This window comes from Ranitomeya variabilis, chromosome 1 (assembly GCF_051348905.1).
Source record: "Ranitomeya variabilis isolate aRanVar5 chromosome 1, aRanVar5.hap1, whole genome shotgun sequence".
NCBI classification, from domain to species: domain Eukaryota; kingdom Metazoa; phylum Chordata; class Amphibia; order Anura; family Dendrobatidae; genus Ranitomeya; species Ranitomeya variabilis.
The window spans coordinates 901,767,791-901,794,191 of record NC_135232.1 but is presented as its reverse complement, the minus strand read 5'-3'; the positions used below and the strand labels follow the sequence as shown (position 1 = coordinate 901,794,191).

General features: G+C 42.5%; 1 protein-coding gene across 1 annotated transcript in view; it reads left to right on the top strand.

The window, feature by feature from the left end:
- Nucleotides 1–26,401, top strand: part of CFI (complement factor I) — an 87,950-nt gene that overhangs the window by 46,195 nt on the left and 15,354 nt on the right. The window contains exons 7-12 of the mRNA XM_077278940.1: nucleotides 16,975–17,031; nucleotides 18,641–18,676; nucleotides 19,464–19,567; nucleotides 20,326–20,429; nucleotides 20,642–20,925; nucleotides 22,491–22,592. Of these exons, the coding sequence (XP_077135055.1) occupies nucleotides 16,975–17,031; nucleotides 18,641–18,676; nucleotides 19,464–19,567; nucleotides 20,326–20,429; nucleotides 20,642–20,925; nucleotides 22,491–22,592 (687 nt within the window). The remainder of the gene's footprint in view (nucleotides 1–16,974; nucleotides 17,032–18,640; nucleotides 18,677–19,463; nucleotides 19,568–20,325; nucleotides 20,430–20,641; nucleotides 20,926–22,490; nucleotides 22,593–26,401) is intronic.

Genomic DNA, 26,401 nt, shown 5'->3' with positions numbered 1-26,401 from the left:
TATTTTGGGATTATTTTTACTTTTTCTGGCAATGAGTCTCTCTGTCTCAATCTTTGCTGCCTTGATTTGCTTTTTGCAGAATTTATTAAATTTTCTGTATTTATTTAATGCCTCATCACTACCTACTTCCTTTAATTCTCTAAATGCTTTCTTTTTGCCACTTATTGTGCCCCTTACAGCTCTATTTAGCCATATTGGTTTCCTCCTATTTCTGGTATGTTTATTCCCATACGGTATATACTGTGCACAGGTCCTATCCAGGATGCTAATAAACGTTTCCCATTTTCTTTGTGTATTTTTATGTCTCAGGATATCGTCCCAGTTAATTGCACCAAGATCATCTCTCATCCGTTGGAAATTTGCCCTCCTGAAGTTTAGTGTCCTTGTAACCCCTCTACTACACATCTAATTAAAGGATACATGAAAACTTATTATTTTTTGATCACTATTACCCAAGTGCCCCCCAACCCTCATAGTTGATATGCGGTCTGGCCTGTTGGTTAACCCCTTCATGACCTTGGGATTTTCCGTTTTTCCGTGTTCGTTTTTCGCTCCCCTCCTTCCCAGAGCCATAACTTTTTGATTTTTCCGTCAATATGGCCATGTGAGGGCTTATTTTTTGCGAAACAAGTTGTACTTTTGAAAGACATCATTGGTTTTAGCATGTCGTGTACTAGAAAACAGGAAAAAAATTCTAAGTGCGGTGAAATTGCAAAAAAAGTGCAATCCCACACTTGTTTTTTGTTTGGCTTTTTTGCTAGGTTCACTAAATGCTAAAACTGACCAGCCATTATGATTCTCCAGGTTATTACGAGTTCATAGACACCTAACATGTCTAGGTTCTCTTTTATCTAAGTGATGAAAAAAAATTCCAAACTTTGCTAAAAAAAAAAAAAATTGCGCCATTTTCCGATACCAATAGCGTCTCCATTTTTCATGATCTGGGGTCAGGTGAGGGCTTATTTTTTGCGTGCCGAGCTGGCGTTATTAATGATACCATTTTGGTGCAGATACGTTCTTTTGATCGCCCGTTATTACATTTTAATGCAATGTCGCAGCGACCAAAAAAAGTAATTCTGGCGTTTGAAATTTTTTTCTCGCTACGCTGTTTAGTGATCAGGTTAATCCTTTTTTTTAATGATAGATCGGGCGATTCTGAACACGGCGATACCAAATATGTGTAGGTTTGATATTTTTTTTTTTATTGATTTATTTTGAATGGGGCGAAAGGGGGGTGATTTAAACTTTTATATTTTTTTTTATTTTTTTCACATTTTTTTGTACTTTTTTTTTTACTTTTGCCATGCTTCAATAGCCTCCACGGGAGGCTAGAAGCTGGCACAACTCATTAGATCGCTGCTATGTAGCTGAACTGCAGGTGTGCTATGAGCACCGACCACAGGGTGGGATCAGTAACCATAAAGGTCTCAAGGACTTCTATGGTTACCATTCTGATGCATCGCTGACCCCCGGATGGCCGGAAGCGCCGGTTAAATGCCACTGTCAGAGTTTGACAGCGGCATTTAACTATTTAATAGCAGCAGGTGAATCGCGATTTCACCCGCCGCTATTGCGGGCACATGGCAGCTGTTCAAAACAGCTGACATGTCCCGGCTTTGATGCGGGCTCACCGCCGAAGCCCTGCATCAAAGCGGGTGATCTGACCTCGGACGTACTATCCCGTCCGAGGTCAGAAAGGGGTTAATATTAGGTCAAAAACCGATTACCTTTGCTGGAACTGCAGGTTTCTGTTCCCCAATCTATTTCAGGGTAGTTGAAGTCCCCCATAATAATGACTTCTCCTTGAGTCGCTGCTTCATCTATTTGCTTTACGAGGATATTCTACTGTATATTGCTTCCATTATTTTTGGAGACTTATTACAAACCCCTATCAATAATGTATTATTTTTTTCCCCCTCCCCTTATCTCTACCCACAGGGACTTTTTCATTAGATTTACCTATTTTATCACGCAGGATGGGTTTTAAGGATGATTTTACATATAAACACACACACACACCCCTCGCTTATTTATACAGTCATTTCTGAACAGACTATAGCCCTGTAAATTCACAGCCCAGTCATGGCTCTCGTCTTCTTTACATGATAGAGCTTTGACTTGCATTTGTAGATTGCACGGCGAACTGTGTTCACAGACTATATCCTTTTTATCACGCAGTGCTGCCTAAGAGCCCATGTATCGTCCAATATTGTGTGTCAGCCTTGTCCCTTGTGCTCAAGGTTTTCTCCAGAATCTCTGAATCCATAGATGATAGGATATTAAAAGTCTTTGCAATTTTTCATCTAGGAACATTTTTCTGAAATTGTCCCACAATTATTAGACGCAGTTCACGAATTGTTGCACCTCTGACCATCTTTGCCTCTTTTTATACAGTCATGTGACTTGGACTTGAAAAATTTATCCTCCAGATGTTTTTGCTTAGCACCACTTGCTTCTCCAGCCTTTTCTGTCACAACCTTTTTGACGTGTTGCTACCATAAATTTTTAAATTTCAAGTTAATTTTTTTTCAAATAAAATGGAAAAAATGTTTAACCTTCAACTTCTCAACTGTGTTCTGTTGACAATAAAACATGGCTATAAGAGATGTTCAAATCATTGCATTCTTGTTTGTTTTTTTTTACTTCTTGCACAGCATCCCAGTTTTTGGGAGTTGCGATTGTGGCTGTAATTCAGACATACCTGTTGGAGTATAGTGACTAGAGATGAGCCACCTCCCTAGTGTTCGGGTTCGGTTCGTCGAACAGGGAGATGTTCGCCGAACTGTTCGACGAACTGTTCAACGAACACCGTCGAACCCCATTGAAACCAATGGCAGGCAAACACAAGCACATACAAACACATGGAAAACACATAGAAAACACCTTAAAAGGTGTCCAAAAGCTGTCAAACTGCTCAGAAGACACAACAAACACATGGAAAAGTCACAACTACACATAGTCATGCGAAAAGAAAAGAAGTGGAGGAGTAAAAGGAGGAGGAGACACAGATATAGGCATGTCATGCCCTTCTAAAGTTAAGAAAGGCTGGAGTAAAAATCTAAACTCACTCTACCAACACCCAGATGTCTTGACAAAAAAAAAAAAAGAAATATCTTTAGGTAGAATGGCGGCGGGTCCATTCAGAACACTTTCCTTAGAAGACGTAGTGGTACCCCCGTTGGGAGTTGTGCCAAAAAATTAACCCAACGCATTCAGACTAATTCACCATTTGTCATATCCAAGGGGCAGGTCAGTAAACGACAACAGCGACGTGGAACCAAGTACAGTACTATGTACTGTACCTCCTTTGACGAGGCAACCAGGTGGGTCAAGAAGTTGGGAAGGGGCACCCTAATGGCCAAAACAGACATTGAGGGGGCGTTCTGGTTACTACCTGTGCCTCTGAATAGTGTCCTCCCATTTGGCTGCTTCTGTGAAGGAGCATACTACATAGATCGCTGCTCACTATTTGAGGCGTTTAGTTGCTTCCTCGAATGTGTCGTCATCGACGACTTCTTATGCCTGGGCCCAAAAGATTCGCCACAGTGTGAAAACACGCGGTAGTCCATCTGTGAGAAGGAGAGAGCTGGAGGGAGAGTGCACCCCAGAGCCGAGGGGTTAGATTGAGAAAGAAGCCGGTGTAGCTTGCTTCATGGGTGGGGTACTCTGCTGAGTAGCAGAAATTGCTACTAGGCCCAAAAGGATTTCCTTGGCCAAATGCCATGAAAAAATAGTAGTTAGGTAAACAGGCGGTGTAGCTTGCTTCATAGGTGGGGTACACTGCTGAGTAGCACAAAATGCTATTAGGTACAAAACGATTTCCTGGGCTAGATCAGTTAAAAATTAGTAATTAGATCAACAGGTGGTGTAGCTTGCTTCATGGGTGGGGTACGCTGCTGAGTTGCACCAAATTCTACTAGGCCCAAAAGGATTTCCAGGGCTAGATGCCGTTACAAAAAAGTAGTTAGGTAAACAGGCGGTGTAGCTTGCTTCATGTGTGAAGTATACTGCTGAGTAGCACCAAATTCTACTAGGCCCCAAAGGATTTCCTGGGCCAGATTCTGTTAAAAATAGTACTTAGGTAAACAGGCGGTGGGTGGCTGGGCTACTCTGCTGACTAGCAGACACTGAAGCTTTGGAGCAGACCTCTGAATCCCAGGCCATAGTATGAGTAAACAACTCTGCAGACGACCCCACCCACCTGGAATTGACGATGGCAACGTCATGTAAAACTCAGCAAGGAGACTAAATCAAAGAGTCTCCATTTTTTCCAAAAATTCGGCCACAGACACCACTTAAGTGGCATCAATTTCGCCAGAGTTTTTTAAAATGGTTGGTGAGGTGATTTTCAAAAATCATCAAGCTTTTAGTCTCCCCAAGATGACACAGGGGTAGAAAAGTCCTTGCGGATACAGGATTTGTTCATCTTGATGAACGTTAGTCTGTCTACATTGTCACTGGACAGCCGCGTGCGCTTATCTGTCAGCACACCACCAGCAGCGCTGAACACACGTTCAGAGAGAACGCTGGCTGCGGGGCACGACAAGATCTCCAAGGTGTGAGTGGCGAGCTCAGGCCATTTTTCAAGATTGGAAGCCCAAAATGAGCAAGGGTCCAGTTCCACAGTCATGGCATCGATGTTAACTTGGAGATACTCTTGTACCATCCTCTCTAGGCGTTGGCTGTGCGTCAGACTTCTTGTCTCCTGTGGCCTTGCAAAGGATGGTCTAAAAAAAATCTTGAAACGATTGGAAAAAATTGCTGTTACCACCAGATACGATGTTACTGTTACGGTTTGAGTGATGACTCGATAGTCCCACGGTTGGCAAGTTAGAACTCAAAGATTCACTACGTGCACCACTGGTGTTTTGTGGAAAAGCAGATGTTAGATTCTGCAACAGTCTCTGCTGATACTCCTGCATGCGTGAATCCCTTTCTATGGCAGGAATGATTTCACCAAATTTGCTTTTGTACCAGGGATCTAAGAGTGTGGCAACCCAGTAGTCGGCATTACTTCAGATTCTGACAATCCGAGGGTCATGTTGCAGGTAGTGCAGCTAGAAGGCACTCATGTGTCTTGCGCATCCAGGAGGACCAAGTCCTTGTTGTCTTGGTGGTGGCGAGGTGAGAATCATGCTTCCATCGTCTGCCCTCTCCCCCCAACCTCGCACAACAGAAATTTGATCAAGGTCTCCCTCATCTGATGAGTCTTCCATGCCCAGCGCCAGTTCGTCCTCCACTTCTTCCTCGCCTCCTGCACCTTCCTCAACAGTTTGGCTGCTACCATGCGCCCTCGGTAATCCCTCTCCCCCAGCCTCCAATGCCAGCCGCCTTGGTGCTGCCAACCTTCTTGACCTTGGAGATATGATCCCTTCCGCATACGACTCATGTTCCTCCTCCTCCTCCTCTTGTTCCACCACCTGACTCCGAACACTGTGTAAGGTGTGCTCCAGCATTTAAATCACCGGAATGGTCATGCTGATAATGGCATCGTCAGCACTAAACATCTTCGTTGCTATTTCAAAACTGTGCAGAAGGGTGCATAGGTCCCTGATCTGAGACCACTCCTGCAGCGTGATTTGCCCCACCTCTTGATCTCGTTGGCCCAGGCTATACGTCATAACGTATTGCACCAGGGCTCGTCGGTGCTGCCACAGTCGCTGCAACATGTGCAGAGTTAAATTCCACCATGTGGGCACATCACATTTCAGCCGGTGAACTGGCAGGCCCAACGACTTCTGTAGAGATGCAAGTCATCGAGCTGCGGGATGCGAATGGCGGAAGTGAGCACACAGCGACTGTGCCCTCTGCAGAAGCCCATCTAGTCCAGGATAGTGGGATAAAAATTGCTGGACAACCAGGTTCAAAACGTGAGCCATACAAGGCACGTGTGTGACATTGCCCCGGCGAAGGGCCGCACCCAGGCTTGCAGCATTGTCGCACACGGCCTTCCCTGGCTGCAGGTTGAGTGGAGACAACCATTGATGGAACTCGGTCTCCAGAGCTGACCACAACTCCTCAGCTGTGTGACTCACATTTCCCAGACATTTCAATGTAAACACTGCCTGATGCCGTTGAGCCCTGGTGACAGCATAGTGAGGAGGTGTGCAGGATTCCTTCTGCGCAGTTACAACGCAGGTGGCATTACCAGACAGACTTTGGGTGCAGGGGGAGGACCGAGAGGAGGTTGAGGAGGCAAAAGCAGTGGAGGAACTTCTAGATACATAGGATCGACGAGCAACTCAAGGGGACGGCAAGACTTGGACAGCAGCCCCTTCTCCTGATGTTGCCGTAGTTACCCAGTGCCCAGTCACCGACATGTAACGCCCCTGTCCATGTCTACTCGTCCAAGTGTCTGTGGTGAAATGCTGCCTGTCACACACAGAGTTTCTCAAGGAAGCGGTGATGTTGTGTGTGACATGTTGGTGTAGCGCAGGCACAGCTTTCTTTGAGAAGTAGTGGCGACTGGGCATCTGGTACTGGGGCACTACGATGGACATAAGGTCTCGAAAATCCTCTGTGTCCACCAGGCGGAAAGGCAGCATTTCTGTAGCCAACAGCTTGCAGATGGAGAAATTCAACCTCTTAGCTTTGTCATGGCTAGGAGGAAATGGTCTTTTAGTTGTCCACATCTGAGGGACTGAGGGCTGGCTGCCGTGCTTAGACGGAGTGGAGTAGGGTGTCCCCGGCAAACTGCTGGTCTGTGAGGAAGGTGCAGGCGGAGATGTTATGTTGCCTTGATCAAAATGTGGTGTCGATGTCGGAGAGCGCTCAACACCAGCAGGTGTTTCCACTTGCAAATGTCCTGATGACCTGCCAATCACACTGGCTGTTGCAGGTAAAGAGGTGGAAGGTCTGCTTCCAAAACCATGTGCGACTGCTGTCCCCACAGTCACAGAGGATGAAGAGGATGCGGATGCACTTGATGGGGCAGACGGTGGTTGACCTGGCCCACTAGGCCGCATAGTAGCACAGTGAGCTTCCCACTGCAACTTATGCCTCATATCCATGTGACGGTTCATGCATGAAGTACTCAAGCTAGTGATTTTTTGGCCTCTACTGAGATTTTGTTGACAAATCTTACAGACAACATGAGTTGGGTCATCCTTTGCGATGTCAAAAAATGCCCAAACTATGCAAGGCTTAGAGCCCGTGCGACCTGAAGAGCCACCACGACTTCTGGTCTGAGGCACAATTGGGGTTGAGGATGCAGTTGTTGACGTGCTTCCAGTACTCCGTCTGTCCAGGAAGGCGCACTGTTACCTCGTCATCAGACTCGTCACTAGCATCCTCCTCCACCTCCTCTGCTGACCTCATGGACTGGCGGACTTGGGGTTGACAGTAAGTGGGGTCTACAACCTCGTCATCATCATCCTGTGTGTTCTCACACCCGTCGTCCTCAGAGCCAACCTCTTCCTGCCCCGACCGAAAAGTCAACTTTTCGTTCCAATCAGGTATCTCAGTCTCATCATCATCTTCCTCATTGTCTCCACCAACAGGAGTTACAGTTTGGGAACGAGGGTCTACATTATGCTCAGAACCTTCTTCATCTGGGCCTGGATCCGACTCACAAAGATTCTGGGCATCAGTGCAGATCATTTCCTCGTCTGGATTCACAAAAGTTCTGGAGCAGACCTCTGATTCCCAGGCTATAGTATGCGTAAACAGCTCTACAGACTCAACCATGTGTGCTACCCCATGCTCAGACGGGCAGCTGGAGACTTGGGAGCTGTGAGGAAGCAAGTGCGATTGGGGTGACAACTCTGAGGACTGGAGTAGTTGTGATGTTGAAGTTGACATGGAGGAGAGCCCACTTGAACGAGCACTTGATATCCGTTCAAGCACCTGCTGTTTTTGTGCCTCATCTGGAATTTTTGGCGATGCTTGTAGCGATGGTCATAAGAAAGGGATCATATCAGATTGTCCACAAAAAGAAGTAGACATCTTACTTTGGCTGGAAGATGGTCTTTCCTCTGCAGATTTTACTGTTGCTTTACCACCTACCCCACGGACACAACCTTTTTTTCCCTTTCCAACACGCCTATTCCCCTTTCCACCAGCAGCAGGCCTTTTGCCACTCATTTTAGTGCTTAATTGGCAACTCTGTATCTGAAGTTGTTGGCACAACAACCGATGGATGAAAACCGAGCAGAACTGAGTGGCCAAACTGTGGTACTAGGCCCAAAACTATCAACTGGATTAGATGCAGTGAAAATAGAGATACACAGGCGGTGTAGCTAGCTTCACAGGCGGGCTACTCTGCTGACGTGCAGACAATGCTACTAAGCCCAAAACCCCAAAACGATTTACTGGGTTAGATGCCGTAAAAATTGAGATACACAGGCGGTGTAGCTAGCTTCACAGGCGGGCTACTCTGCTGACGTGCAGACAATGCTACTAGGCCCAAAACTATCAACTTGATTAGATGCAGTGAAAATAGAGATACACAGGCGGTATAGTTTGTTTCACAGGCGGGCTACTCTGCTGACGTGCAGACACTGCTACTAAGCCCAAAACCCCAAAATGATTTCCTGGGTTAGATGCCGTAAAAATTGAGATACACAGGCAGTGTAGCTAGCTTCACAGGCGGGCTACTCAGATGACTATCAGACAATGCTACTAGCCCAAAAGGATTGGCTGAGCTAGATTACACCAAATGCTGTGACTAACACATGCACAGCACTGGCTCAGACCTGCCTGGCAAACAATGCTATGAACTGCTGTAACCTACCCTGAAAAGGGCTGACATTACAACTAGTCCCAATTCCCTAAACCTATCTCTCAGAAAATTTGCTGGCAAAAAAAGACTCTTTGACTGTATAGCGCCCACAGCAGCAGCAGCGGTGCCGTCTAACACTAAGCTGCAGCAGTGAGGAAATGGTGATGACGGGGCAAATGGCTGGTTCTCATTGGGCAAGGAGTGACATGTGACATACACAGCCAATGACACATGCCCTTGCTTGTCTGCATCACATGCACATTGCTGTGTGTGTGCGCACTGCTGATAGGCTGAGAGACTGCACCGCCCCTCTGTAAATGCGGGAAAGAAAAAAAAATGGAGATCGGCGTTATTTCAGCACAGATCTATCCCCCCCCCCGCCCACTATACACTGAAACAGTCCATTAACAATGATAAACAGTTTAAATGTGCAAATCTAGTTAGGCTTTTCGTGAACGAACAGTTATCAAACAGAAACTCGAACAGCCAAATTTTAAGCAAATTGTTCGGGTTCGTCGAACGACTCGAACACCGCCCAAAAAAGCTCGAATTTGAAATTGGAGAACAGTTCAACTCGAACACCGCTCATCTCTAAGGCCGGCGTCACACTGGCGAGTTTTACGGACGTAAGAGTGCAGAAATTACGTCCGTAAAACTCGCAAAATAAGGCTGGGGTCACACTTGGCGTAAGACAATACGCCACGTATTATACGTCCGTACTACGGCCGTAATACGGAGAAATGTTCCCAAAATATTGATCCGTAGTCAGGGTGTGTCAGCGTATTTTGCGCATGGCATCCTCCGTATGTAATCCGTATGGCATCCGTACTGCGAGATTTTCGCGCAGGCTTGCAAAACCGACATCTAATGGATTTATGTGCTCAAATGTTCATTAAAACATATATACAAGTATATATATATATATATATATATATACACTCACTGGCCACTTTATTAGGTACACCATGCTAGTAACGGGTTGGACCCCTTTTGCCTTCAGAACTGCCTCAATTCTTCGTGGCATAGATTCAACAAGGTGCTGGAAGCATTCCTCAGAGATTTTGGTCCATATTGACATGATGGCATCACACAGTTACCGCAGATTTGTCGGCTGCACATCCCTGATGCGAATCTCCCGTTCCACCACATCCCAAAGATTTCATGTTGTTTACGCCAAATTCTGACCCTACCATCCGAATGTCGCAGCAGAAATCGAGACTCATCAGACCAAGCAACGTTTTTCCAATCTTCTACTGTCCAATTTCGATGAGCTTGTGCAAATTGTAGCCTCAGTTTCCTGTTCTTAGCTGAAAGGAGTGGTACCCGGTGTGGTCTTCTGCTGCTGTAGCCCATCTGCCTCAAAGTTGGACGCACTGTGCGTTCAGAGATGCTCTTAGGCCTACCTTGGTTGTAACGGGTGGCGATTTGAGTCACTGTTGCCTTTCTATCAGCTCGAACCAGTCTGCCCATTCTCCTCTGACCTCTGGCATCAACAAGGCATTTCCGCCCACAGAACTGCCGCTCACTGGATTTTTTTTCTTTTTCGGGCCATTCTCTGTAAACCCTAGAGATGGTTGTGCGTGAAAATCCCAGTAGATCAGCAGTTTCTGAAATACTCAGACCAGCCCTTCTGGCACCAACAACCATGCCACGTTCAAAGGCACTCAAATCACCTTTCTTCCCCATACTGATGCTCGGTTTGAACTGCAGGAGATTGTCTTGACCATGTCTACATGCCTAAATGCACTGAGTTGCCGCCATGTGATTGGCTGATTAGAAATTAAGTGTTAACAAGAAGTTGGACAGGTGTACCTAATAAAGTGGCCAGTGAGTGTATATATATATATATATATATATATATATATATGTCATTGAGACACATATATATATATTCTGTATTTAGATTTCATTCAGCACAATATCTGTGAAAAGTCGGTAATTCAATTGCCGGCTTTTCGTTTCTCCTGCACAAACCCGACAGGATATGAGACATGGTTTACATACAGTAAACCATCTCATATCCCCTTTTTTTTTGCATATTCCACACTACTAATGTTAGTATTGTGTATGTGCAAAATTTCAGCGCTGTAGCTGCTAAAATAAAGGGTTAAATGGCGGAAAAAATTGGCGTGGGCTCCCGCGCAATTTTCTCCGCCAGAGTAGTAAAGCCAGTGACTGAGGGCAGATATTAATAGCCAGGAGAGGGTCCATGGTTATTGGCCCCCCGTGGCTAAAAGCATCTGCCCCCAGCCACCCCAGAAAAGGCACATCTGGAAGATGCGCCTATTCAGGCACTTGGCCACTCTCTTCCCACTCCCGTGTAGCGGTGGGATATGGGGTAATGAAGGGTTAATGCCACCTTGCTATTGTAAGGTGACATTAAGCCAGGTTAATAATGGAGAGGCGTCAATTATGACACCTATCCATTATTAATCCAATTGTATGAAAGGGTTAAAAAACACACACACACATGATTTAAAAGTATTTTAATGAAATAAACACAGCGGTTGTTTTAATAATTTATTGCTCTCTCAATCCATTTGCAGGCCCTCGCTTGGCAAAATAATAAACGCACAATATACATACCTTCTAATGTCCTATCACGTCCAACGAGGTAATCCATCTGAAGGGGTTAACTAATATTACAGGCACGAGCTGCGATAAACCACTCGCTCGTGCCTGTAATCCCCGGGTGCTGAAAGGAAAGCTGGATCTGTACTTACATTGAGTCGCGGTGATGCGCCCCTGCTGGATGTTCTCATGAACTGCAGCCTGGGAACTTTTTCCCACGCTCCAGGTCATATGAGGACATCCACCAGGGGGCGCATCACCGCGACTGAAGGAAATGTAGGTCAATGACCTACATTTCATTCATTCGCCGGGGAATTACAAGCACGAGCACAGCTGCATTATAGCAGAGCTCCTGCCTGTAAAATAATTAACCCCTTCAGATGGATTACTTCGTGGGATGTGACGGTTCAGCTGAGGGTATGTATATTGTGCGTTTATTATTTTTCCAAGCGAGGGCCTGCAAATGGATTGAGAGAGCAATAAATTATTAAAACAACCGCTGTGTTTATTTCATTAAAATAATTTTTAATAATGTGTGTGTGTTTTTTTAACCCTTTCAAACAATTGGATTAATAATGGATAGGTGTCATAATTGACGCCTCTCCATTATTAATCTGGCTTAATGTCACCTTACAATAGCAAGGTGGCATTAACCCTTCATTACCCCATATCCCACCACTACAGGGAGTGGGAAGAGAGTGGCCAAGTGCCAGAATAGGCGCATCTTCCAGATGTGCCTTTTCTGGGGTGGCTGGGGGCAGATGTTTTTAGCCACGGGGGGCCAATAACCATGGACCCTCTCCTGGCTATTAATATCTGCCGTCAGTCACTGGCTTTACCATTCTGGCGGAGAAAATTGCGCGGGAGCCCACGCCAATTTTTTCCGCCATTTAACCCTTTATTTTAGCAGCTACAGCGCTGAAATTTTGCACATACACACTACTAACATTAGTAGTGTGGAATATGCAAAAAAAAAGGGGATATGAGATGGTTTACTGTATGTAAACCATGTCTCATATCCTGTCGGGTTTGTGCAGGAGAAATGAAAAGCCGGCAATTGAATTACCGGCTTTTCACAGATATCGCGCTGAATGAAATCTAAATACAGAATATATATATATGTGTCTCAATGACATATATATATACTGTATATATGTTTTCCCGAACATTTGAGCACATAAATCCATTAGATGTCGGTTTTGCAAGCCTGCGCGAAAATCTCGCAGTACGGATGCCATACGGATTACATACGAAGGATGCCATGCGCAAAATACGCTGACACACCCTGACTACGGAACAATATTTTGGGAACATTTCTCCGTATTACGGCCGTAGTACGGACGTATAATACGTGGCGTATTGTCTTACGCCAAGTGTGACGCCGGCCTAATAGTGACAAAAATTACAGCAGGAAATTACAACTTTTATTATAACACAGGAAAAATCTTCCTTCACTGCAGATCAGAATGATCAAGTGTGTTACAAAACTATTAAAATAGCTTATTCATTTTCACTGTTATATTTAAGAAGTGAAGCATGTCATACCACTAAGTTACTCAACATGACAACACATACTGCTGCCAAATGCAAGTAGTGTATAAGCTATTGTCTTCATCAGGCACATAATATTGGGCCAAATCATACTTACTAACCACAGTGAGCAATAACATGGTTTAACCCCTTAGTGACTGAGTAAATTTTGACCTTAATGACCATTGACACTTAATTTCTATGCCCTAAAATGAGAGCGTTATGTGACACAAAATAATTGAAAAAGTTAGAAGGGTTAAAAGTTGACCAGCGATTTCTCATTTTTCCAACAAAATTTGCAAAACCATTTTCTTTTAGGAACCACATCACATTTGAAGTCACTTTGAGGGGCCTATATGACAGGAAGTACCCATAAGTAACACCATTCTAAAAACTGAACCCCTCGAGGTGCTCAAAACCACATTCAAGAAGTTTATTAACCCTTCAGTTGCTTCACAGGAACTGAAGCATTGTGGAAGGAAAAAATGAACATTTAACTTTTTTCAGAAAAAATTTACTTTAGACCCAAACTTTTTATAATTTCACAAGAGAAAATGGACCCCAAAATTTGTTGTGCAATTTCTCCTGAGTACACTGATACCTCATTTGTGGAAAAATTTACTGTTTGAGTGCTCAGCAGGGCTCGGAATGGAAAGAGTGCCATTTGCCTTTTTGAATGTAAAATTTGCTGGAATAATTAGCGGATGCCATGTCACATTTGGAGAGCCTCTGATGTGCCAAAACAGTGGAAATCCCACAAAAGTTACCCCATTTTGGAAGCCACAACCCTCAAGGATTTTATCCAGGGGTATAGTGAGTATTTTGAACTCACAGGTACGACACAGACTTTGATAACATTAGGTTGTCATATTGAATGTCGTCATTAGTGTTAAGCGTACGTGCTCGCTACGACATTTTGCTTTGGGTGCTTGTGTATACCTCAAATATTGCGGGTGCTCGAGTGATATGCTCGAGTTCCCGCCCTGTATGTTTTCCGGCTGGTATAAGCAAAAAAAAACACGTGAGGATCCGCGATACTCCGTGCATACACGTTGCAAACTCTAGTAGCGAGCAATTGCTATCATCACTAGCCATCATATCATCATTTTTTTATACTTTCCAAAAAAAACCAGTTCTGACTCCAACCCTAACACAACCCAAACCCCAACTGAAAAGAATGGAAAAAAAATGTTTTACTTTATAATTTTTATCTAACTAAAGGGATGCTAAAGGGGGATTTAATTTACTAAAATGTTTTGCTATTGATTAGAGATGAGCGAATATGTTTGGCTCCCTCCTTATTCGGCAAACTATAGCGCTTATCGAATAAGCTGCAGAGGGAACCCGGCTTCCTGGATCGCTCCTGCTGATCAGCTGTCCGGCGCCGCAGGTACATGTGGCGCGGTTGTGTGACAGTCACAACATATGCATGGAGAGCATGTTTGTTGTGCTCTCCATGCATGTGTTGTGACTGTCACACAGCTGCGATACATGCAGCTGCGGCGCCCGGACAGCTGATCAGCAGGAGCGATCCAGTTATCCGTTTTCCCTCTGCAGCTTATTCAGTAAGCGTTATAGCTTGTCGAGTAAGGAGGGAGCTGAACATATTCTCTCATCTCTACTCTTGATCACTGTAATAGGGTCTATCACAGTGATCACAAGGAACAAATATGGAAATATTCCCTATTGTTGCTGGGTACCGGCCGGCAAATCTCAGCGGGCGCACAGTGCATGTGGCCAACATTTTTTTTTCAGGCAGATGACAGGGAGGTCTGGGGGATGTCTTACGTACCGGGGGGTTTTGGGGGACATAATTTCTCTCTCCTCTGACAAGTAAATCATGTCAGAAGAGAGAGAAATCATTGTAACAGCAGGCACAGGTATTTGTTTCGTGATCGATGTTATTTCTTAAACGACGTAGATCACGAAAAAAAAAAAAATGGTGCCCGCTGTTACAATGATTTCTCTCTCTGACCCTGATCATGTTCTCTCGGAGATTTTGTGACTCTGAGGGGCACTACAGCCTTATTTCCTATCGCCATTTTAAAACGGTGATGAAGGAATAAGGCCCTATAACGGGCCATTTTAATGAGAATTGGCGGTCATTAAGGGGTTAAGGTAACAAAGAAAACAAAGCCATTGCAATCATCAGGCTGGCATTTATATTATTGAATGTTTAATTTCTGTGGCCTACATGACACCACTCCACGAGTAACACTAAGGAGCTTAAAGCTTTTTTTGTTGCTGCAACACATCAAAATTAAAGTTCAGAGATTTTTTTTTGTTATTGCTCACTGTGAACAGAGAAATACAGTATGTTCCGGCATTGTATAAGGAGGTTAATAGTAATGTAATGCTTTTCATATACGAGAAAAACAGTCCTTGTTTCATCAGTGATTTTGTCCAGAGTTACATTAAATTTTTACCAGAGAGTTATCGGAGTTTCATCAGTTTGTTTTGCGTGAAAAAAAAAGTTTCTTTACTCTTTCCTATCTAGCAGTTTGGGAAACACTGCAGTCTGAGTGCTTTCCTATTTTTCACAGACCCTTAGACTTGCATTGCCAATTTTGATCGGATACTCCGAACAATATTAGACATGCGCGGACAAGTCTGCAAAAATAATCGGACACATAAACAGCCCCTGACTATACTATGCACAAGCTCTGTGAAAAACACGGATAGAACTTGTATGCGAAAAACGGACATCTGAATGAGCCTTAATGCTATGTTGCATTTTTTTGCTGCTTTTTATTCATATTAAAAGCTGCTTTTTACAGTACCAACAAAAACTAGAAAAGCTAGGAGATTTCAGAAATCTCATGCACACACTGTTTTTTTACTGAATGAATTGGAAAACAACTTTTGTAAATTCTTTCAACGTTTTTGCAACATTATTTCATCTATAGAAAGCAATGAGTAAGTGAAAAAATGCAGTAAAAAAAACGCTGCTACGTGAGCATGGATGTGTTAAAAGGAAACAATGCCCTACATAATAAACATAACAAAACTTTTTCTCCTAAATAATTTGATCAAATTGTCTTTTTGCAAAAATGTTTTATGGTCTCACATACGTCTGGCATTGGTGGCCTAACGCCATCCATCGTTTATGCTTGCAAGGTAGAAGCAAAGCTGAACTTTGGGATCCTGAAAAACGCAGTAAAAATGTAGCAAGGAAAAAAAAGTAAAATCTGCATTTTGGCTGCAGTTTTTTTTTTACTGCTAGGAGATCAGGTTTTGGCTGCAGCAAAAATGCAACATATGAACATTGCCTAATACAGAATATTTCTTCTGCTCTAGAAATATGCAAGACACTCGAAATTCAATTTTTGTAGTATTTTACTTTATAAATAACACCACAATGAAATATACCACTAAGGGCAGAGACAGACTGCCGTATTTCTCGTGCCTCGTACTGGATGTCGGCCCTCCTGACCTGAGCTTGACAGCTGCATATAAATATATCATACTGTCTTGCTCAGGTCAGAAGGGTGCCAGACCAGTCCGTGCAGTGCGATGCGATTCTCGCACGAGAAATACGGCAGTCTGTCTCTGCCCTAAGGCTGAATTCAGACGTCCATGTATCATGATCCAAATGCGGCCAGTCTGTGCATCACGGTTTGCACTCAGTGATACATGGACATCTTAATGAGCTCTAAGGCCTTACACGGTTCATGTACAGACTGGCCATGGGTATCCAACTCAAACTCTACTGCCTCATACATGCCTCTATACCTGGACACCTTAATGAGCTCTAAGGCTGCATCCAGACATCCGTGATCAGGAGAGCCGTGGCCAATCAGTGCATCGCAGTTTGTACTTGGACATGGAAATCTGAATGAGTTCTAAAGCCAAATTCAGATGTCTGTGAAACATGGTCTATGTACGGAGCGTGATGTACAGACTGGGCATGGGTCTCTGATTCAAACTCAACAGCCTCATATATGCCTTTGTGGCTGTCAAGTTCAGAACACTACATCTTTGGCTAGTCCATGCTTCAAGGTCCATACTCGGACCAAGTTTCTTGGAGATCTGAATTAGACCTAAAAATAACTTGATATTGCGATGTGATAACAATACAAAATATGCCTTCAGTGTTCAATGTGACTTTTAACTATGCTTTTCGAAGTAAGTTAATGTCTAATATTCTCCTTTAGATACTTCAAAACGTTCACAAGCGAAATCAGAAAATCCTGTAACCAGTGTTCTTGATGGTAACTATACGTTAAGTTTACAAGATGAAAATGGGTAAATGTGTGCACTCACAGGTTCAGGGAGACAGGAGAGCCATGAGTCACAGGAGGCCCAAGCTTTATTTATTACATATCTTACTTTGCATATTTCTCTTTCCCATACTATGATATGCCATAACATTACATCAATGGGGTTTGAATCCCCATCAGTATTTAATTTTTGAGAACCAGAGAAGGTTGCAATAGTCCGATTTTATTCAGCCATTTTGCTTCTTTGATTTTACACATGTAATGTACTCATTTCAATACAATGGAGAGATGAATGTGAAACAGATATGGTTATTTTTGTAGCATGCACACAGATACATGTGGGTATCTCTTACTACATGTGAATAGAGTTCTGTAAATTCCCACTTCCTAGCATTAATCATACTTCTGTTGCAGAATTTTAGTATGGCTGCCACTCAAAAAATCCACTGCAAATCCACCACACGTGAACATGGCCTACACTGCAAACATACAATTGTTCTACACATAAGGGGTATACGCAGCAGCAGGTACTTCTGCTATCAGACCCCCATAGTATGCTCTCTTTAGAATAAGTTATTTGGAACTAATTGGGTCCCACAGACTTTATGGTGATGTACGTCTTAAAACTTGTCTATATAAAGGAGAGCGTTTTATCTCATTCACAGGAAAGGGAAATCTGCAAAAAAGATTATTCTTAAACTTTAAGGCTCACACTTTGCGGTTTTTGCTGCGGATCCGCAGCGTTTTTGGACGCTGCGGATCCTCAGCAGTTTTCCATGTGGTGTACAGTACAATGTTTACCTATGGAAAACAAAAAACCCTGTGCACATGCTGCGGAAAAACCCGCGCGGAAACGCAGCGGTTTTCATTCCGCAGCATGTCGATTCTTTGTGCGGAATCCGCAGCGGTTTGGCACCTGCTCCATGTCAAAAACCCGCAGGTGTCTAAAACCGCAGTGGAAACCGCACAAAAAAAAGCGATAAATCCGCAGTACTTTTTGCACTGCGGATTTCATCAAATCCGCTGCGGAAAAATCCGCAGCAGAATCCGCAAAGTGTGCACATAGCCTAAGGGAATCGGTCAGAAGGATCTCATACCACATACAATTTATATGTGCATGTAGCTGTTTCAAAGTCGAACAATACGTTCACATGGCCAGTCCGTTTCTCTGAGAAATCAACATTTGAATTGGATGTGCAAATGAGAATGAAAGACATGCTAGATCTGAAGCCTCAGTCACTACAGCTTTGTTCCCCGCCCAGCGTAGCCTCTATCTACTTGAAACGACATCCTCTATGCTGTGTGACTTTAGACTAAGGAGCCATCAGTCAAGCAGGAGGAGGCATAATGCTGAAGTGAGAGAGGCTTCATATATACCATACTCCATATCAGCTCAAACTCTGATTTCTCAGTACTGGAGGGACGGATAGGCCATGTAAAGGTATTGCTGACTTGTCTTTGAAAAAGCTACATGTACATATAAATAGTATGGAATGATATTGTTCTGTACAGTTACTTAGTTTAAAGCAAGCTACATTGTTATTACATTACATTGTTATATTGTGATACCTTATGCACTAAGCAATCTCTTATTATGCAGAGGGAAGCAATGCAGTGCCCTATGACATTGAAGCAGGTAAGCAAACACATAGGATTCTTAGATATTTCAATTTATTAATATATTTTGTGTGTTTAGGAGTAAATTGACTTTCTATTCCATACAAAAAAAGAAAAAAGGGTGGCACTCACTGTTCTTAAAATCTAGACTTTATTAGTACACCGTTAAAACATCTTCAAACAGGCAGGATGAGGACAAGTGGACAAGGATCGGACGACGGCCGTTTTGCGCACCTGCATTCTACGGGTCCTGACCCAGAATGGTGGCCTCCACGTGCTGGATGGTGTGTTCATCAATAGCAGAGTTGATTCGTCCTGGAATTGGAGCTGTGTGCACAGAAGTCTGACCACATTTGAATTGACATTGCCAGTTCTTGACTACATCATATGATGGGGAGTCATCACCATAAACCTCTTTCATCTCATCGAATGTCTCCTTTGGTGTGCAGCCAATTATCAAACCTCACACCACTTCAGAACCTGTAAAATCAAGACCATTATCAGTTCTCAGTTGCAAATTGGCACGCAACCTATAGAGACTTACATCATTACACATGTATCAGCATCCTGTGATAAATAGAAGTGGGTCAGGGAAAATCTTTAATGAACGTCCCTCGTACAATGGTTTCTCTTTAGTCAAATCAACCATTTATTACACTGTGTTTTTGTAATCTGGTGCCGTACCCGGGGAGGATGAGTACTACCTATGTATGTGGTTTACAGGCATGTTGTTTGGGCACTTATCTTCTGTCATGACAGTGGCATGTTTCCTTACAATTGTTAATATTTATCTTTTATCCAAAAAGAGAGAAGACTTATAAAGGATAGTATTCCAAAACTCCATTGTGGGCTTCCTAAACAAGAGCACATAAGAGTGAAAAGAATCATCGGAGGTCATAAAGCAGATAAGGTAAAATGCTTTACATGACACTGCATAACCTACAACAAACACACTTGCATAAGCCCCTAAAGGAAATCTGGCTCAAGTTTTTGCCAACTAAAATGAGAGCAGCATAATGTAGAGACAGAGCCCCTGATTCTAGCAATGTATAACTTACTGGGCTGCTTGGTACAGTTTTGATAGAATCACTATTTTATCCACAGAATATTATCTCTAAAGGACTAGTAAACCTGCTGCTATGTAGTCCTCCATATTCATGAGCTCCGTATAACCCTTTCTCTGGCAGTACCACTATGAATAATTAGTTGGGTGGTGTTCATGCACTACACCATTCCAATTGGGTATTTCAGAGCCTGTTCTCATGATTAGTAGGAGTCCCAGCTGTTGGACTCCCACTGATATGTAACTTATCACTGGTCCTTTGCATAAGTGATAACTTTACATATTGATTATAACCCTTTAAAAATGGTCGTTCATGGATTTTATTTACATGTTTAGCAGTAAAATAACTTGCTACGCCTCATTTTCATGACATTTCCCTATTAGTCAAGGAGCTTTGGAGAACTTCAGAGAATGCTGGGTTTTTGAATGAATAGATGGAAACATTTATTCTGGCTATATCAGCAGCTATGTTTTTTTTTCTGATCTGTAAAGTGTGGATGAGAACCGAATTTATTTATTATCACTCAACATGGTCCTTATCTCTGCAAGCAAGTTACTTAAAACCCAAAACTGATATGTGCCATTGATTTTCTTTTTTATTTCAGAATCAGTTTCCATGGCAAGTGGCCATAAAAGATGGCACAAAGATCAACTGTGGAGGAATTTATATTGGTGGCTGCTGGGTATTGACAGCTGCTCACTGCGTCAGGTACAGGGTGTTCCATACATTTCCCACTGCCATAGTTAAATTATAGAATTATGGCTGCCTGGAGATGAATTTATACATTGAAGCCAATAATAAAAATGATTAGTAAACTCCTAGGAGTGGTGAATGCAGAATTTATTATCCTTTTAGCTCCATAGATGTTTAGTTTTTCTTAATAAATATGTGATTATAAAAGTGATCTTTTATGATTACAGGGCAGACCAGGCCCAAAGATATCGGATAATGGTTGAGCTCCTGGATCGCCTGGCTTATGATGAAGACATTGATTCCTTCCCAGTGAAAAGTGTAAAAGTCCATGAACTCTACAACCCTAACACATATGAAAATGATATTGCTCTGCTGGAGGTTATAAACATATACAATAATCCAGCATGTATGCAAGTTGATAATAACCTTGTAGCTGCTTGTGTGCCTTGGTCACCATATCAATTCATGCCAGGGGAATCTTGCACAGTATCTGGATGGGGACGTGCAGAAGGTAAATGCGTAAAATTAATGGGAACCTCAGATTACTCCTCTGTATTCATTTTAAATCTCTGCTGTAAACTACCTAATTGTAATGCTGCTAATATTAGTTTAGGCTAGGGAAATCCAAATACTGTTTTTTTCCAAACAATTTTATTAACATTTTCAACCAAAACAAGACATAGAGAGAGCAAGGTTAACATAAATGCAATGGCATGAAACATTCATGAAGCATATCCAAATACTTTTGCACTTCAATATGGGCATCACCCAACTCAACTTATATGAAGCTTTAGACCATGTTCACACGGTCAGTATTTTACAACAGTATGTGTAAGCCGAAACCAGGAGTGGTTGATAATACAGAAGTGGTGATGTGTTTCTATTATACCTCTCCTGTGTTCCTGTCCTGGTTTTGGCTTACACATACTAAAGTAAAATACTGACCAAATACAGCTAGTGTGAACATGGCTTTACAGGCAGCACAATCACATGCAGATACCGATCTTATATGAGCTTCACAGGATGTACAGCATGCCTACAAAACTCTACCATATTAATTAATAGGTCATTTTCTGAGTAAATGTTCAGGTGCCTCCTGCAAAGCAAGACTCTGAAGACACAGTTAACAGCAGCTCCCAGCTGTCACTAGACATAGACTAGACATTATGTACAGAAATTAGAATAAGAATTTTACAATCATAAAATAACTCTCTCAGCATGATGTATAGACAGAGATCCTGATTCCAGTGATGTGTCACTTATGGGGCTACTTTCTGTAGATGATGATAGTTTTATGTGCTGGCTGCAGCTCTGATAGCCTCCTGCTGTTAATCAACAGTTTTCTGCCTACACCCTGTATAGGCAGTAAGCTACCAATCAATGGTGGGGTACAAAGATAGCCAGAACTAATCAGTTTGGAGGACTGAATAGCAAGAGCTTATCATTGATTGGACTTTCAGAGGTGTCGCAGATATCAGTGTTTTATCAGAACTACAGAAATGAACCCACACAGTAAGGCCACATTCACATACTCAGTATTTGGTCAGTATTTTACATCAGTATTTGTAAGCCAAAACCAGAAGTGGACCAATCAGATAAAAAGTATAATAGAAACATATGCACCACTTCTGCATTTATCACCTACTCCTGGTTTTGGGATACAAATACTGAGGTAAAATACTGACCAAATACTGCTAGTGTGACGGCAGCCTTACTGTGATGGACTTAAAGTGTTCTAGCATTCTTCAACTACAATAACATTTGCAGATGTCTGTGGCTGCTAGACAGAAGCTCTTAAGCCCCCTCCTCCCTACAGGCATCCCTTGTACCATTTCCAATTAGTAGGCTCGGTGCAATGTCATGCCTACTGTACGTCAGGCCACAACCATCACCTTGTGCCAGGCCTACTAATCAGAAGTGGTGCCAGAGAGGCAAGAGGTGGTTAACAGGGCAGTCATCCTGTAGTCAAGGAATACTGATGTACCCACTGGACCAGAGTGATACAAATTAATTAGTTAATATCTATACTAGAATATTGCTAATTGATGACTTGATTTTCCTTTTTGATTTCCCTAGGATTCAGCAAAGTGTTCCATTTGAAGTGGGGCAACATTCATTTGATGAATAACTGCTCAACTGTTTACGAGGGACGTTTCTTTGACAAAATGGAATGTGCAGGTAAGATTTGAAAGTTGCGCTACTCTTCCGCTTTAAAGGAAATTTGTCACTCCCCAAAACGCGAACTAAACCATTTATATAGGTATGTAGGGGACTTTAAAAATGATACTTATAGTAGATTTTAGTAGTTTAGTTGACATAAATAAACAATATCGTATACCACCTCTGCTTAAACGCTGCATCCACGCTCACATAGTGTCATTGCCTGCTCTCATTGTCAGTTCCTGTCTGCAGTACAGTACTGAGCGCCATTCGCAGACAGGATCCAATGACTAGAGTCAGCAATGACACTGTCAGCGCAGCTGCAGAGTTCAGGCAGGGCTCCAATCAAGATATGGCAGTGCTTGGTAAGCAAATTGAGGGGAACTAAGGCTACATTCCCAAGATGAGCTTTTTGATTAATTTTTAATGTTCATTTCTGCACCCATTATGTAAAATAGGTTTTTCCAAAATACACAGCGTCAAAAACTCATTGTGGTAACGTAGCCTTATGGTTCAGTGGCCATATGAAAGGTGCTCTAAAGCCCCACCATTTGCATACAAAATATTTTTTTTATGCTATGTACACCACTAAAAGCTCTACAATAGGTATGATCTTTATTGGGGCTACTTCCTCTACAAACTTGTATAAGTGGTTTAGTTAGTGATCTGGAAGAGACAGACTCCCATTACATGAAAAAAACATTGTGCTTGTATACCGTATCCCGCTCACACACTTCCTCCACTCCTTATCTTCTTTCATACTGCAGTAGTATTTGTACCAGTGTTTCAGACTAGTTTGCTAATGCCAGAATTCTTAGGGTGCATTCACATTGCATTTTGGCACCCATTCAGTGGCCCCGTTGGGGCTTATGTCAGAACCCCTGGCAAAATGGGATTCGGATGTATGTGGGGCCATAGACTATAATGGTGCCAGCAGAGCAAACATGCACTCTGAGGTGCATCATTTTCGGGCGTATACACCTACTGGAGGCGGACAGTCACTCGCAGTAGGCGTACACGCTCAAAAATGATGCACAGTAGAGAGCACATTAACTCTGTCAGCACCATTATAGTGTACGGCCCTGCTGGCACATACATCCGAATCCTGTTTTGCGGTGGAGTTGGGACATAAGCCTCAACGAGGCCACAGAACGGGTGTGGGAATGCATTGTGAAACCACCCTTAGCTATCCTAATTAGAGATGACACCCATGTGTCCTTTTCATAGGGACCGTGGTTTGATGAACTACGCCGTTAACACTCTGAGGTAGTTGTCCTATACAAACGTGTTTCCCCAAATGTATATTTTGATGATTTTTTTAGAGTTACCACAAGTAAATGTGGTGGGGGAGATTTCAAAGTCACTGTGTCCGTAGCACATATCCCAGAGATTCCACAGATTGTAAACCTGTACGGTCAGGGTCCTCTCCCCTTCTATATCTGTCTGTAACTATAACATAGTACACTGCTCAAAAAAATAAAGGAAACACTTAAACAACAGAAAATAACTCCAAGTAAATCAAACTTCTGTGAAATCAAACTGTCCACTTAGGAAGCAACACTGTTTGACAATCAATTTCACATGCTGTTATGCAAATGGAATAGACAACAGATGGAAATTATTGGCAACTAGCTGAAGAGCCCGGCGTTGCCTGGGCATAGTAAATATCTGTGGTTAGTTATAGCACCTCACTTCTCTTATTTTCCCATCACGCCTCTCATTTTCCCCCTCACATCTCTCATTTTCTCCCTAAGGGTATGTGTCCACGTTCAGGATTGCATCAGGATTTGGTCAGGATTTTCCATCAGTATTTGTAAGCCAAAACCAGGAGTGGGTGATAAATGCTTAAGTGGTGCATATGTTTCTATTATACTTTTCCTCTAATTGTTCCACTCCTGGTTTTGGCTTACAAATACTGATGAAAAATCCTGACCAAATCCTGAACGTGGACACATACCCTTACGCTTCTCATTTTCCCCCTCACTCTTATTTTCCCCCCTCACTCCTCTCATTCCCCCCTAACACTTGCCATTTCGACCCAACATCTGTCATTTTCCGATCACTCCACTATTTTCCCTCACTCCTCTCATTTTGCCCTCACACCTTTTCATTTTCACCTCACACCTCTCATTTTCCCCTCAGTATATACATGTTTGTCATCTCCCTTATATATAGTATACACCTGTATGTCATTTCTTGTATATAGTATATACCTGTATGTCATCTCCCCTGTAAATAGTATATACCTGCTGTATGTCATCTCCTCCTGTATATTGTATATACCTATGTGTCATCTCCTCCTGTATATAGTATATACCTGTATGCCATCTCTTCTGTATATACTATATACCTGTATGTCATCTCCTCCTATATATAGTATATACTTGTATGTCATCTCTTCTGTATATACTATATACCTGTATGTCATCTCCTCCTATATATAGTATACACCTGTATGTCATTTCTTGTATATAGTATATACCTGTATGCCATCTCTTCTGTATATACTATATACCTGTATGTCATCTCCTCCTATATATAGTATATACTTGTATGTCATCTCCTGTATATAGTATATACCTGTAAGTCATCTCCTCCTGTATATAGTATATACCTGCTGTATGTCATTTCTTTTATATAGTATATACCTGTATGTCATCTCCTGTATATAGTATATACGTGTGTCATCTTCTGTATTTAGTATATTTAGTATATTTATTTAGTATATATTTAGTATATATTTAGTATTTAGTATGACCTGTAAGTCATCTCCTCCTGTATATAGTATATACGTGTGTCATCTCCTTCTGTATATAGTATATACCTGTAAGTCATCTCCTCCTGTATATAGTATATATCTGTGTGTCATCTGCTCCTGTTTATAGTATATACCTGTGTGTCATCTCCTGTATATAGTATGTACCTGTATGTCATCTCCTCCTGTATATAGTATATACCTGTGTGTCATCTCCTCCTGTACATAGTATATACCTGTATGTCATCTCCTCCTGTATATAGTATGTACCTGTGTGTCATCTGCTCCTGTATATAGTATATATCTGTGTCATCTCCTCCTGTATATAGTATATACCTGTGTCATCTCCTCCTGTGTATAGTATATATCTGTGTGTCATCTCCTGTATATAGTATGTACCTGTATGTCATCTCCTGTATATAGTATGTACTTGTATGTCATCTCCTCCTGTACATAGTATATACTTGTGTGTCATCTCCTCCTGTATATAGTATATACCTGTGTGTCATCTTCCCTGTATATAGTATATACCTGTGTGTCATCTCCTCCTGTATATAGTAAATATCTGTGTGTCATCTCCCTTGTGTATAGTACATATCTGTGTCATCTCCCCTGTGTATAGTATATATCTGTATGTCATCTCCTCCTGTATTAGACCTCGTTCACACGTTATTTGCTCAGTATTTTTACTTCAGTATTTGTAAGCTAAATTGGCAGCCTGATAAATCCCCAGCCAACAGGAAGCCCACCCCTCTGGCAGTATATATTAGCTCACACATACACATAATAGACAGGTCATGTGACTGACAGCTGCCTTATTTCCTATATGGTACAGTTTTTGCTCTTGTAGTTTGTCTGCTTATTACTCAGATTTTTATTTTTGAAGGATAATACCAGACTTGTGTGTATTTTAGGGCGAGTTTCATGTGTCAAGTTGTGTGTGTTGAGTTGCGTGTGGCGACATGCGTGTTGCAACTTTTTGTGTGTCGAGTTGCATGTGACAGGTTAGTGTAGCAAGTTGTGTGCAGCAAGTTTTGCGCATGGCGAGTTTTGCGCGTGCTGAGTTTTGTGT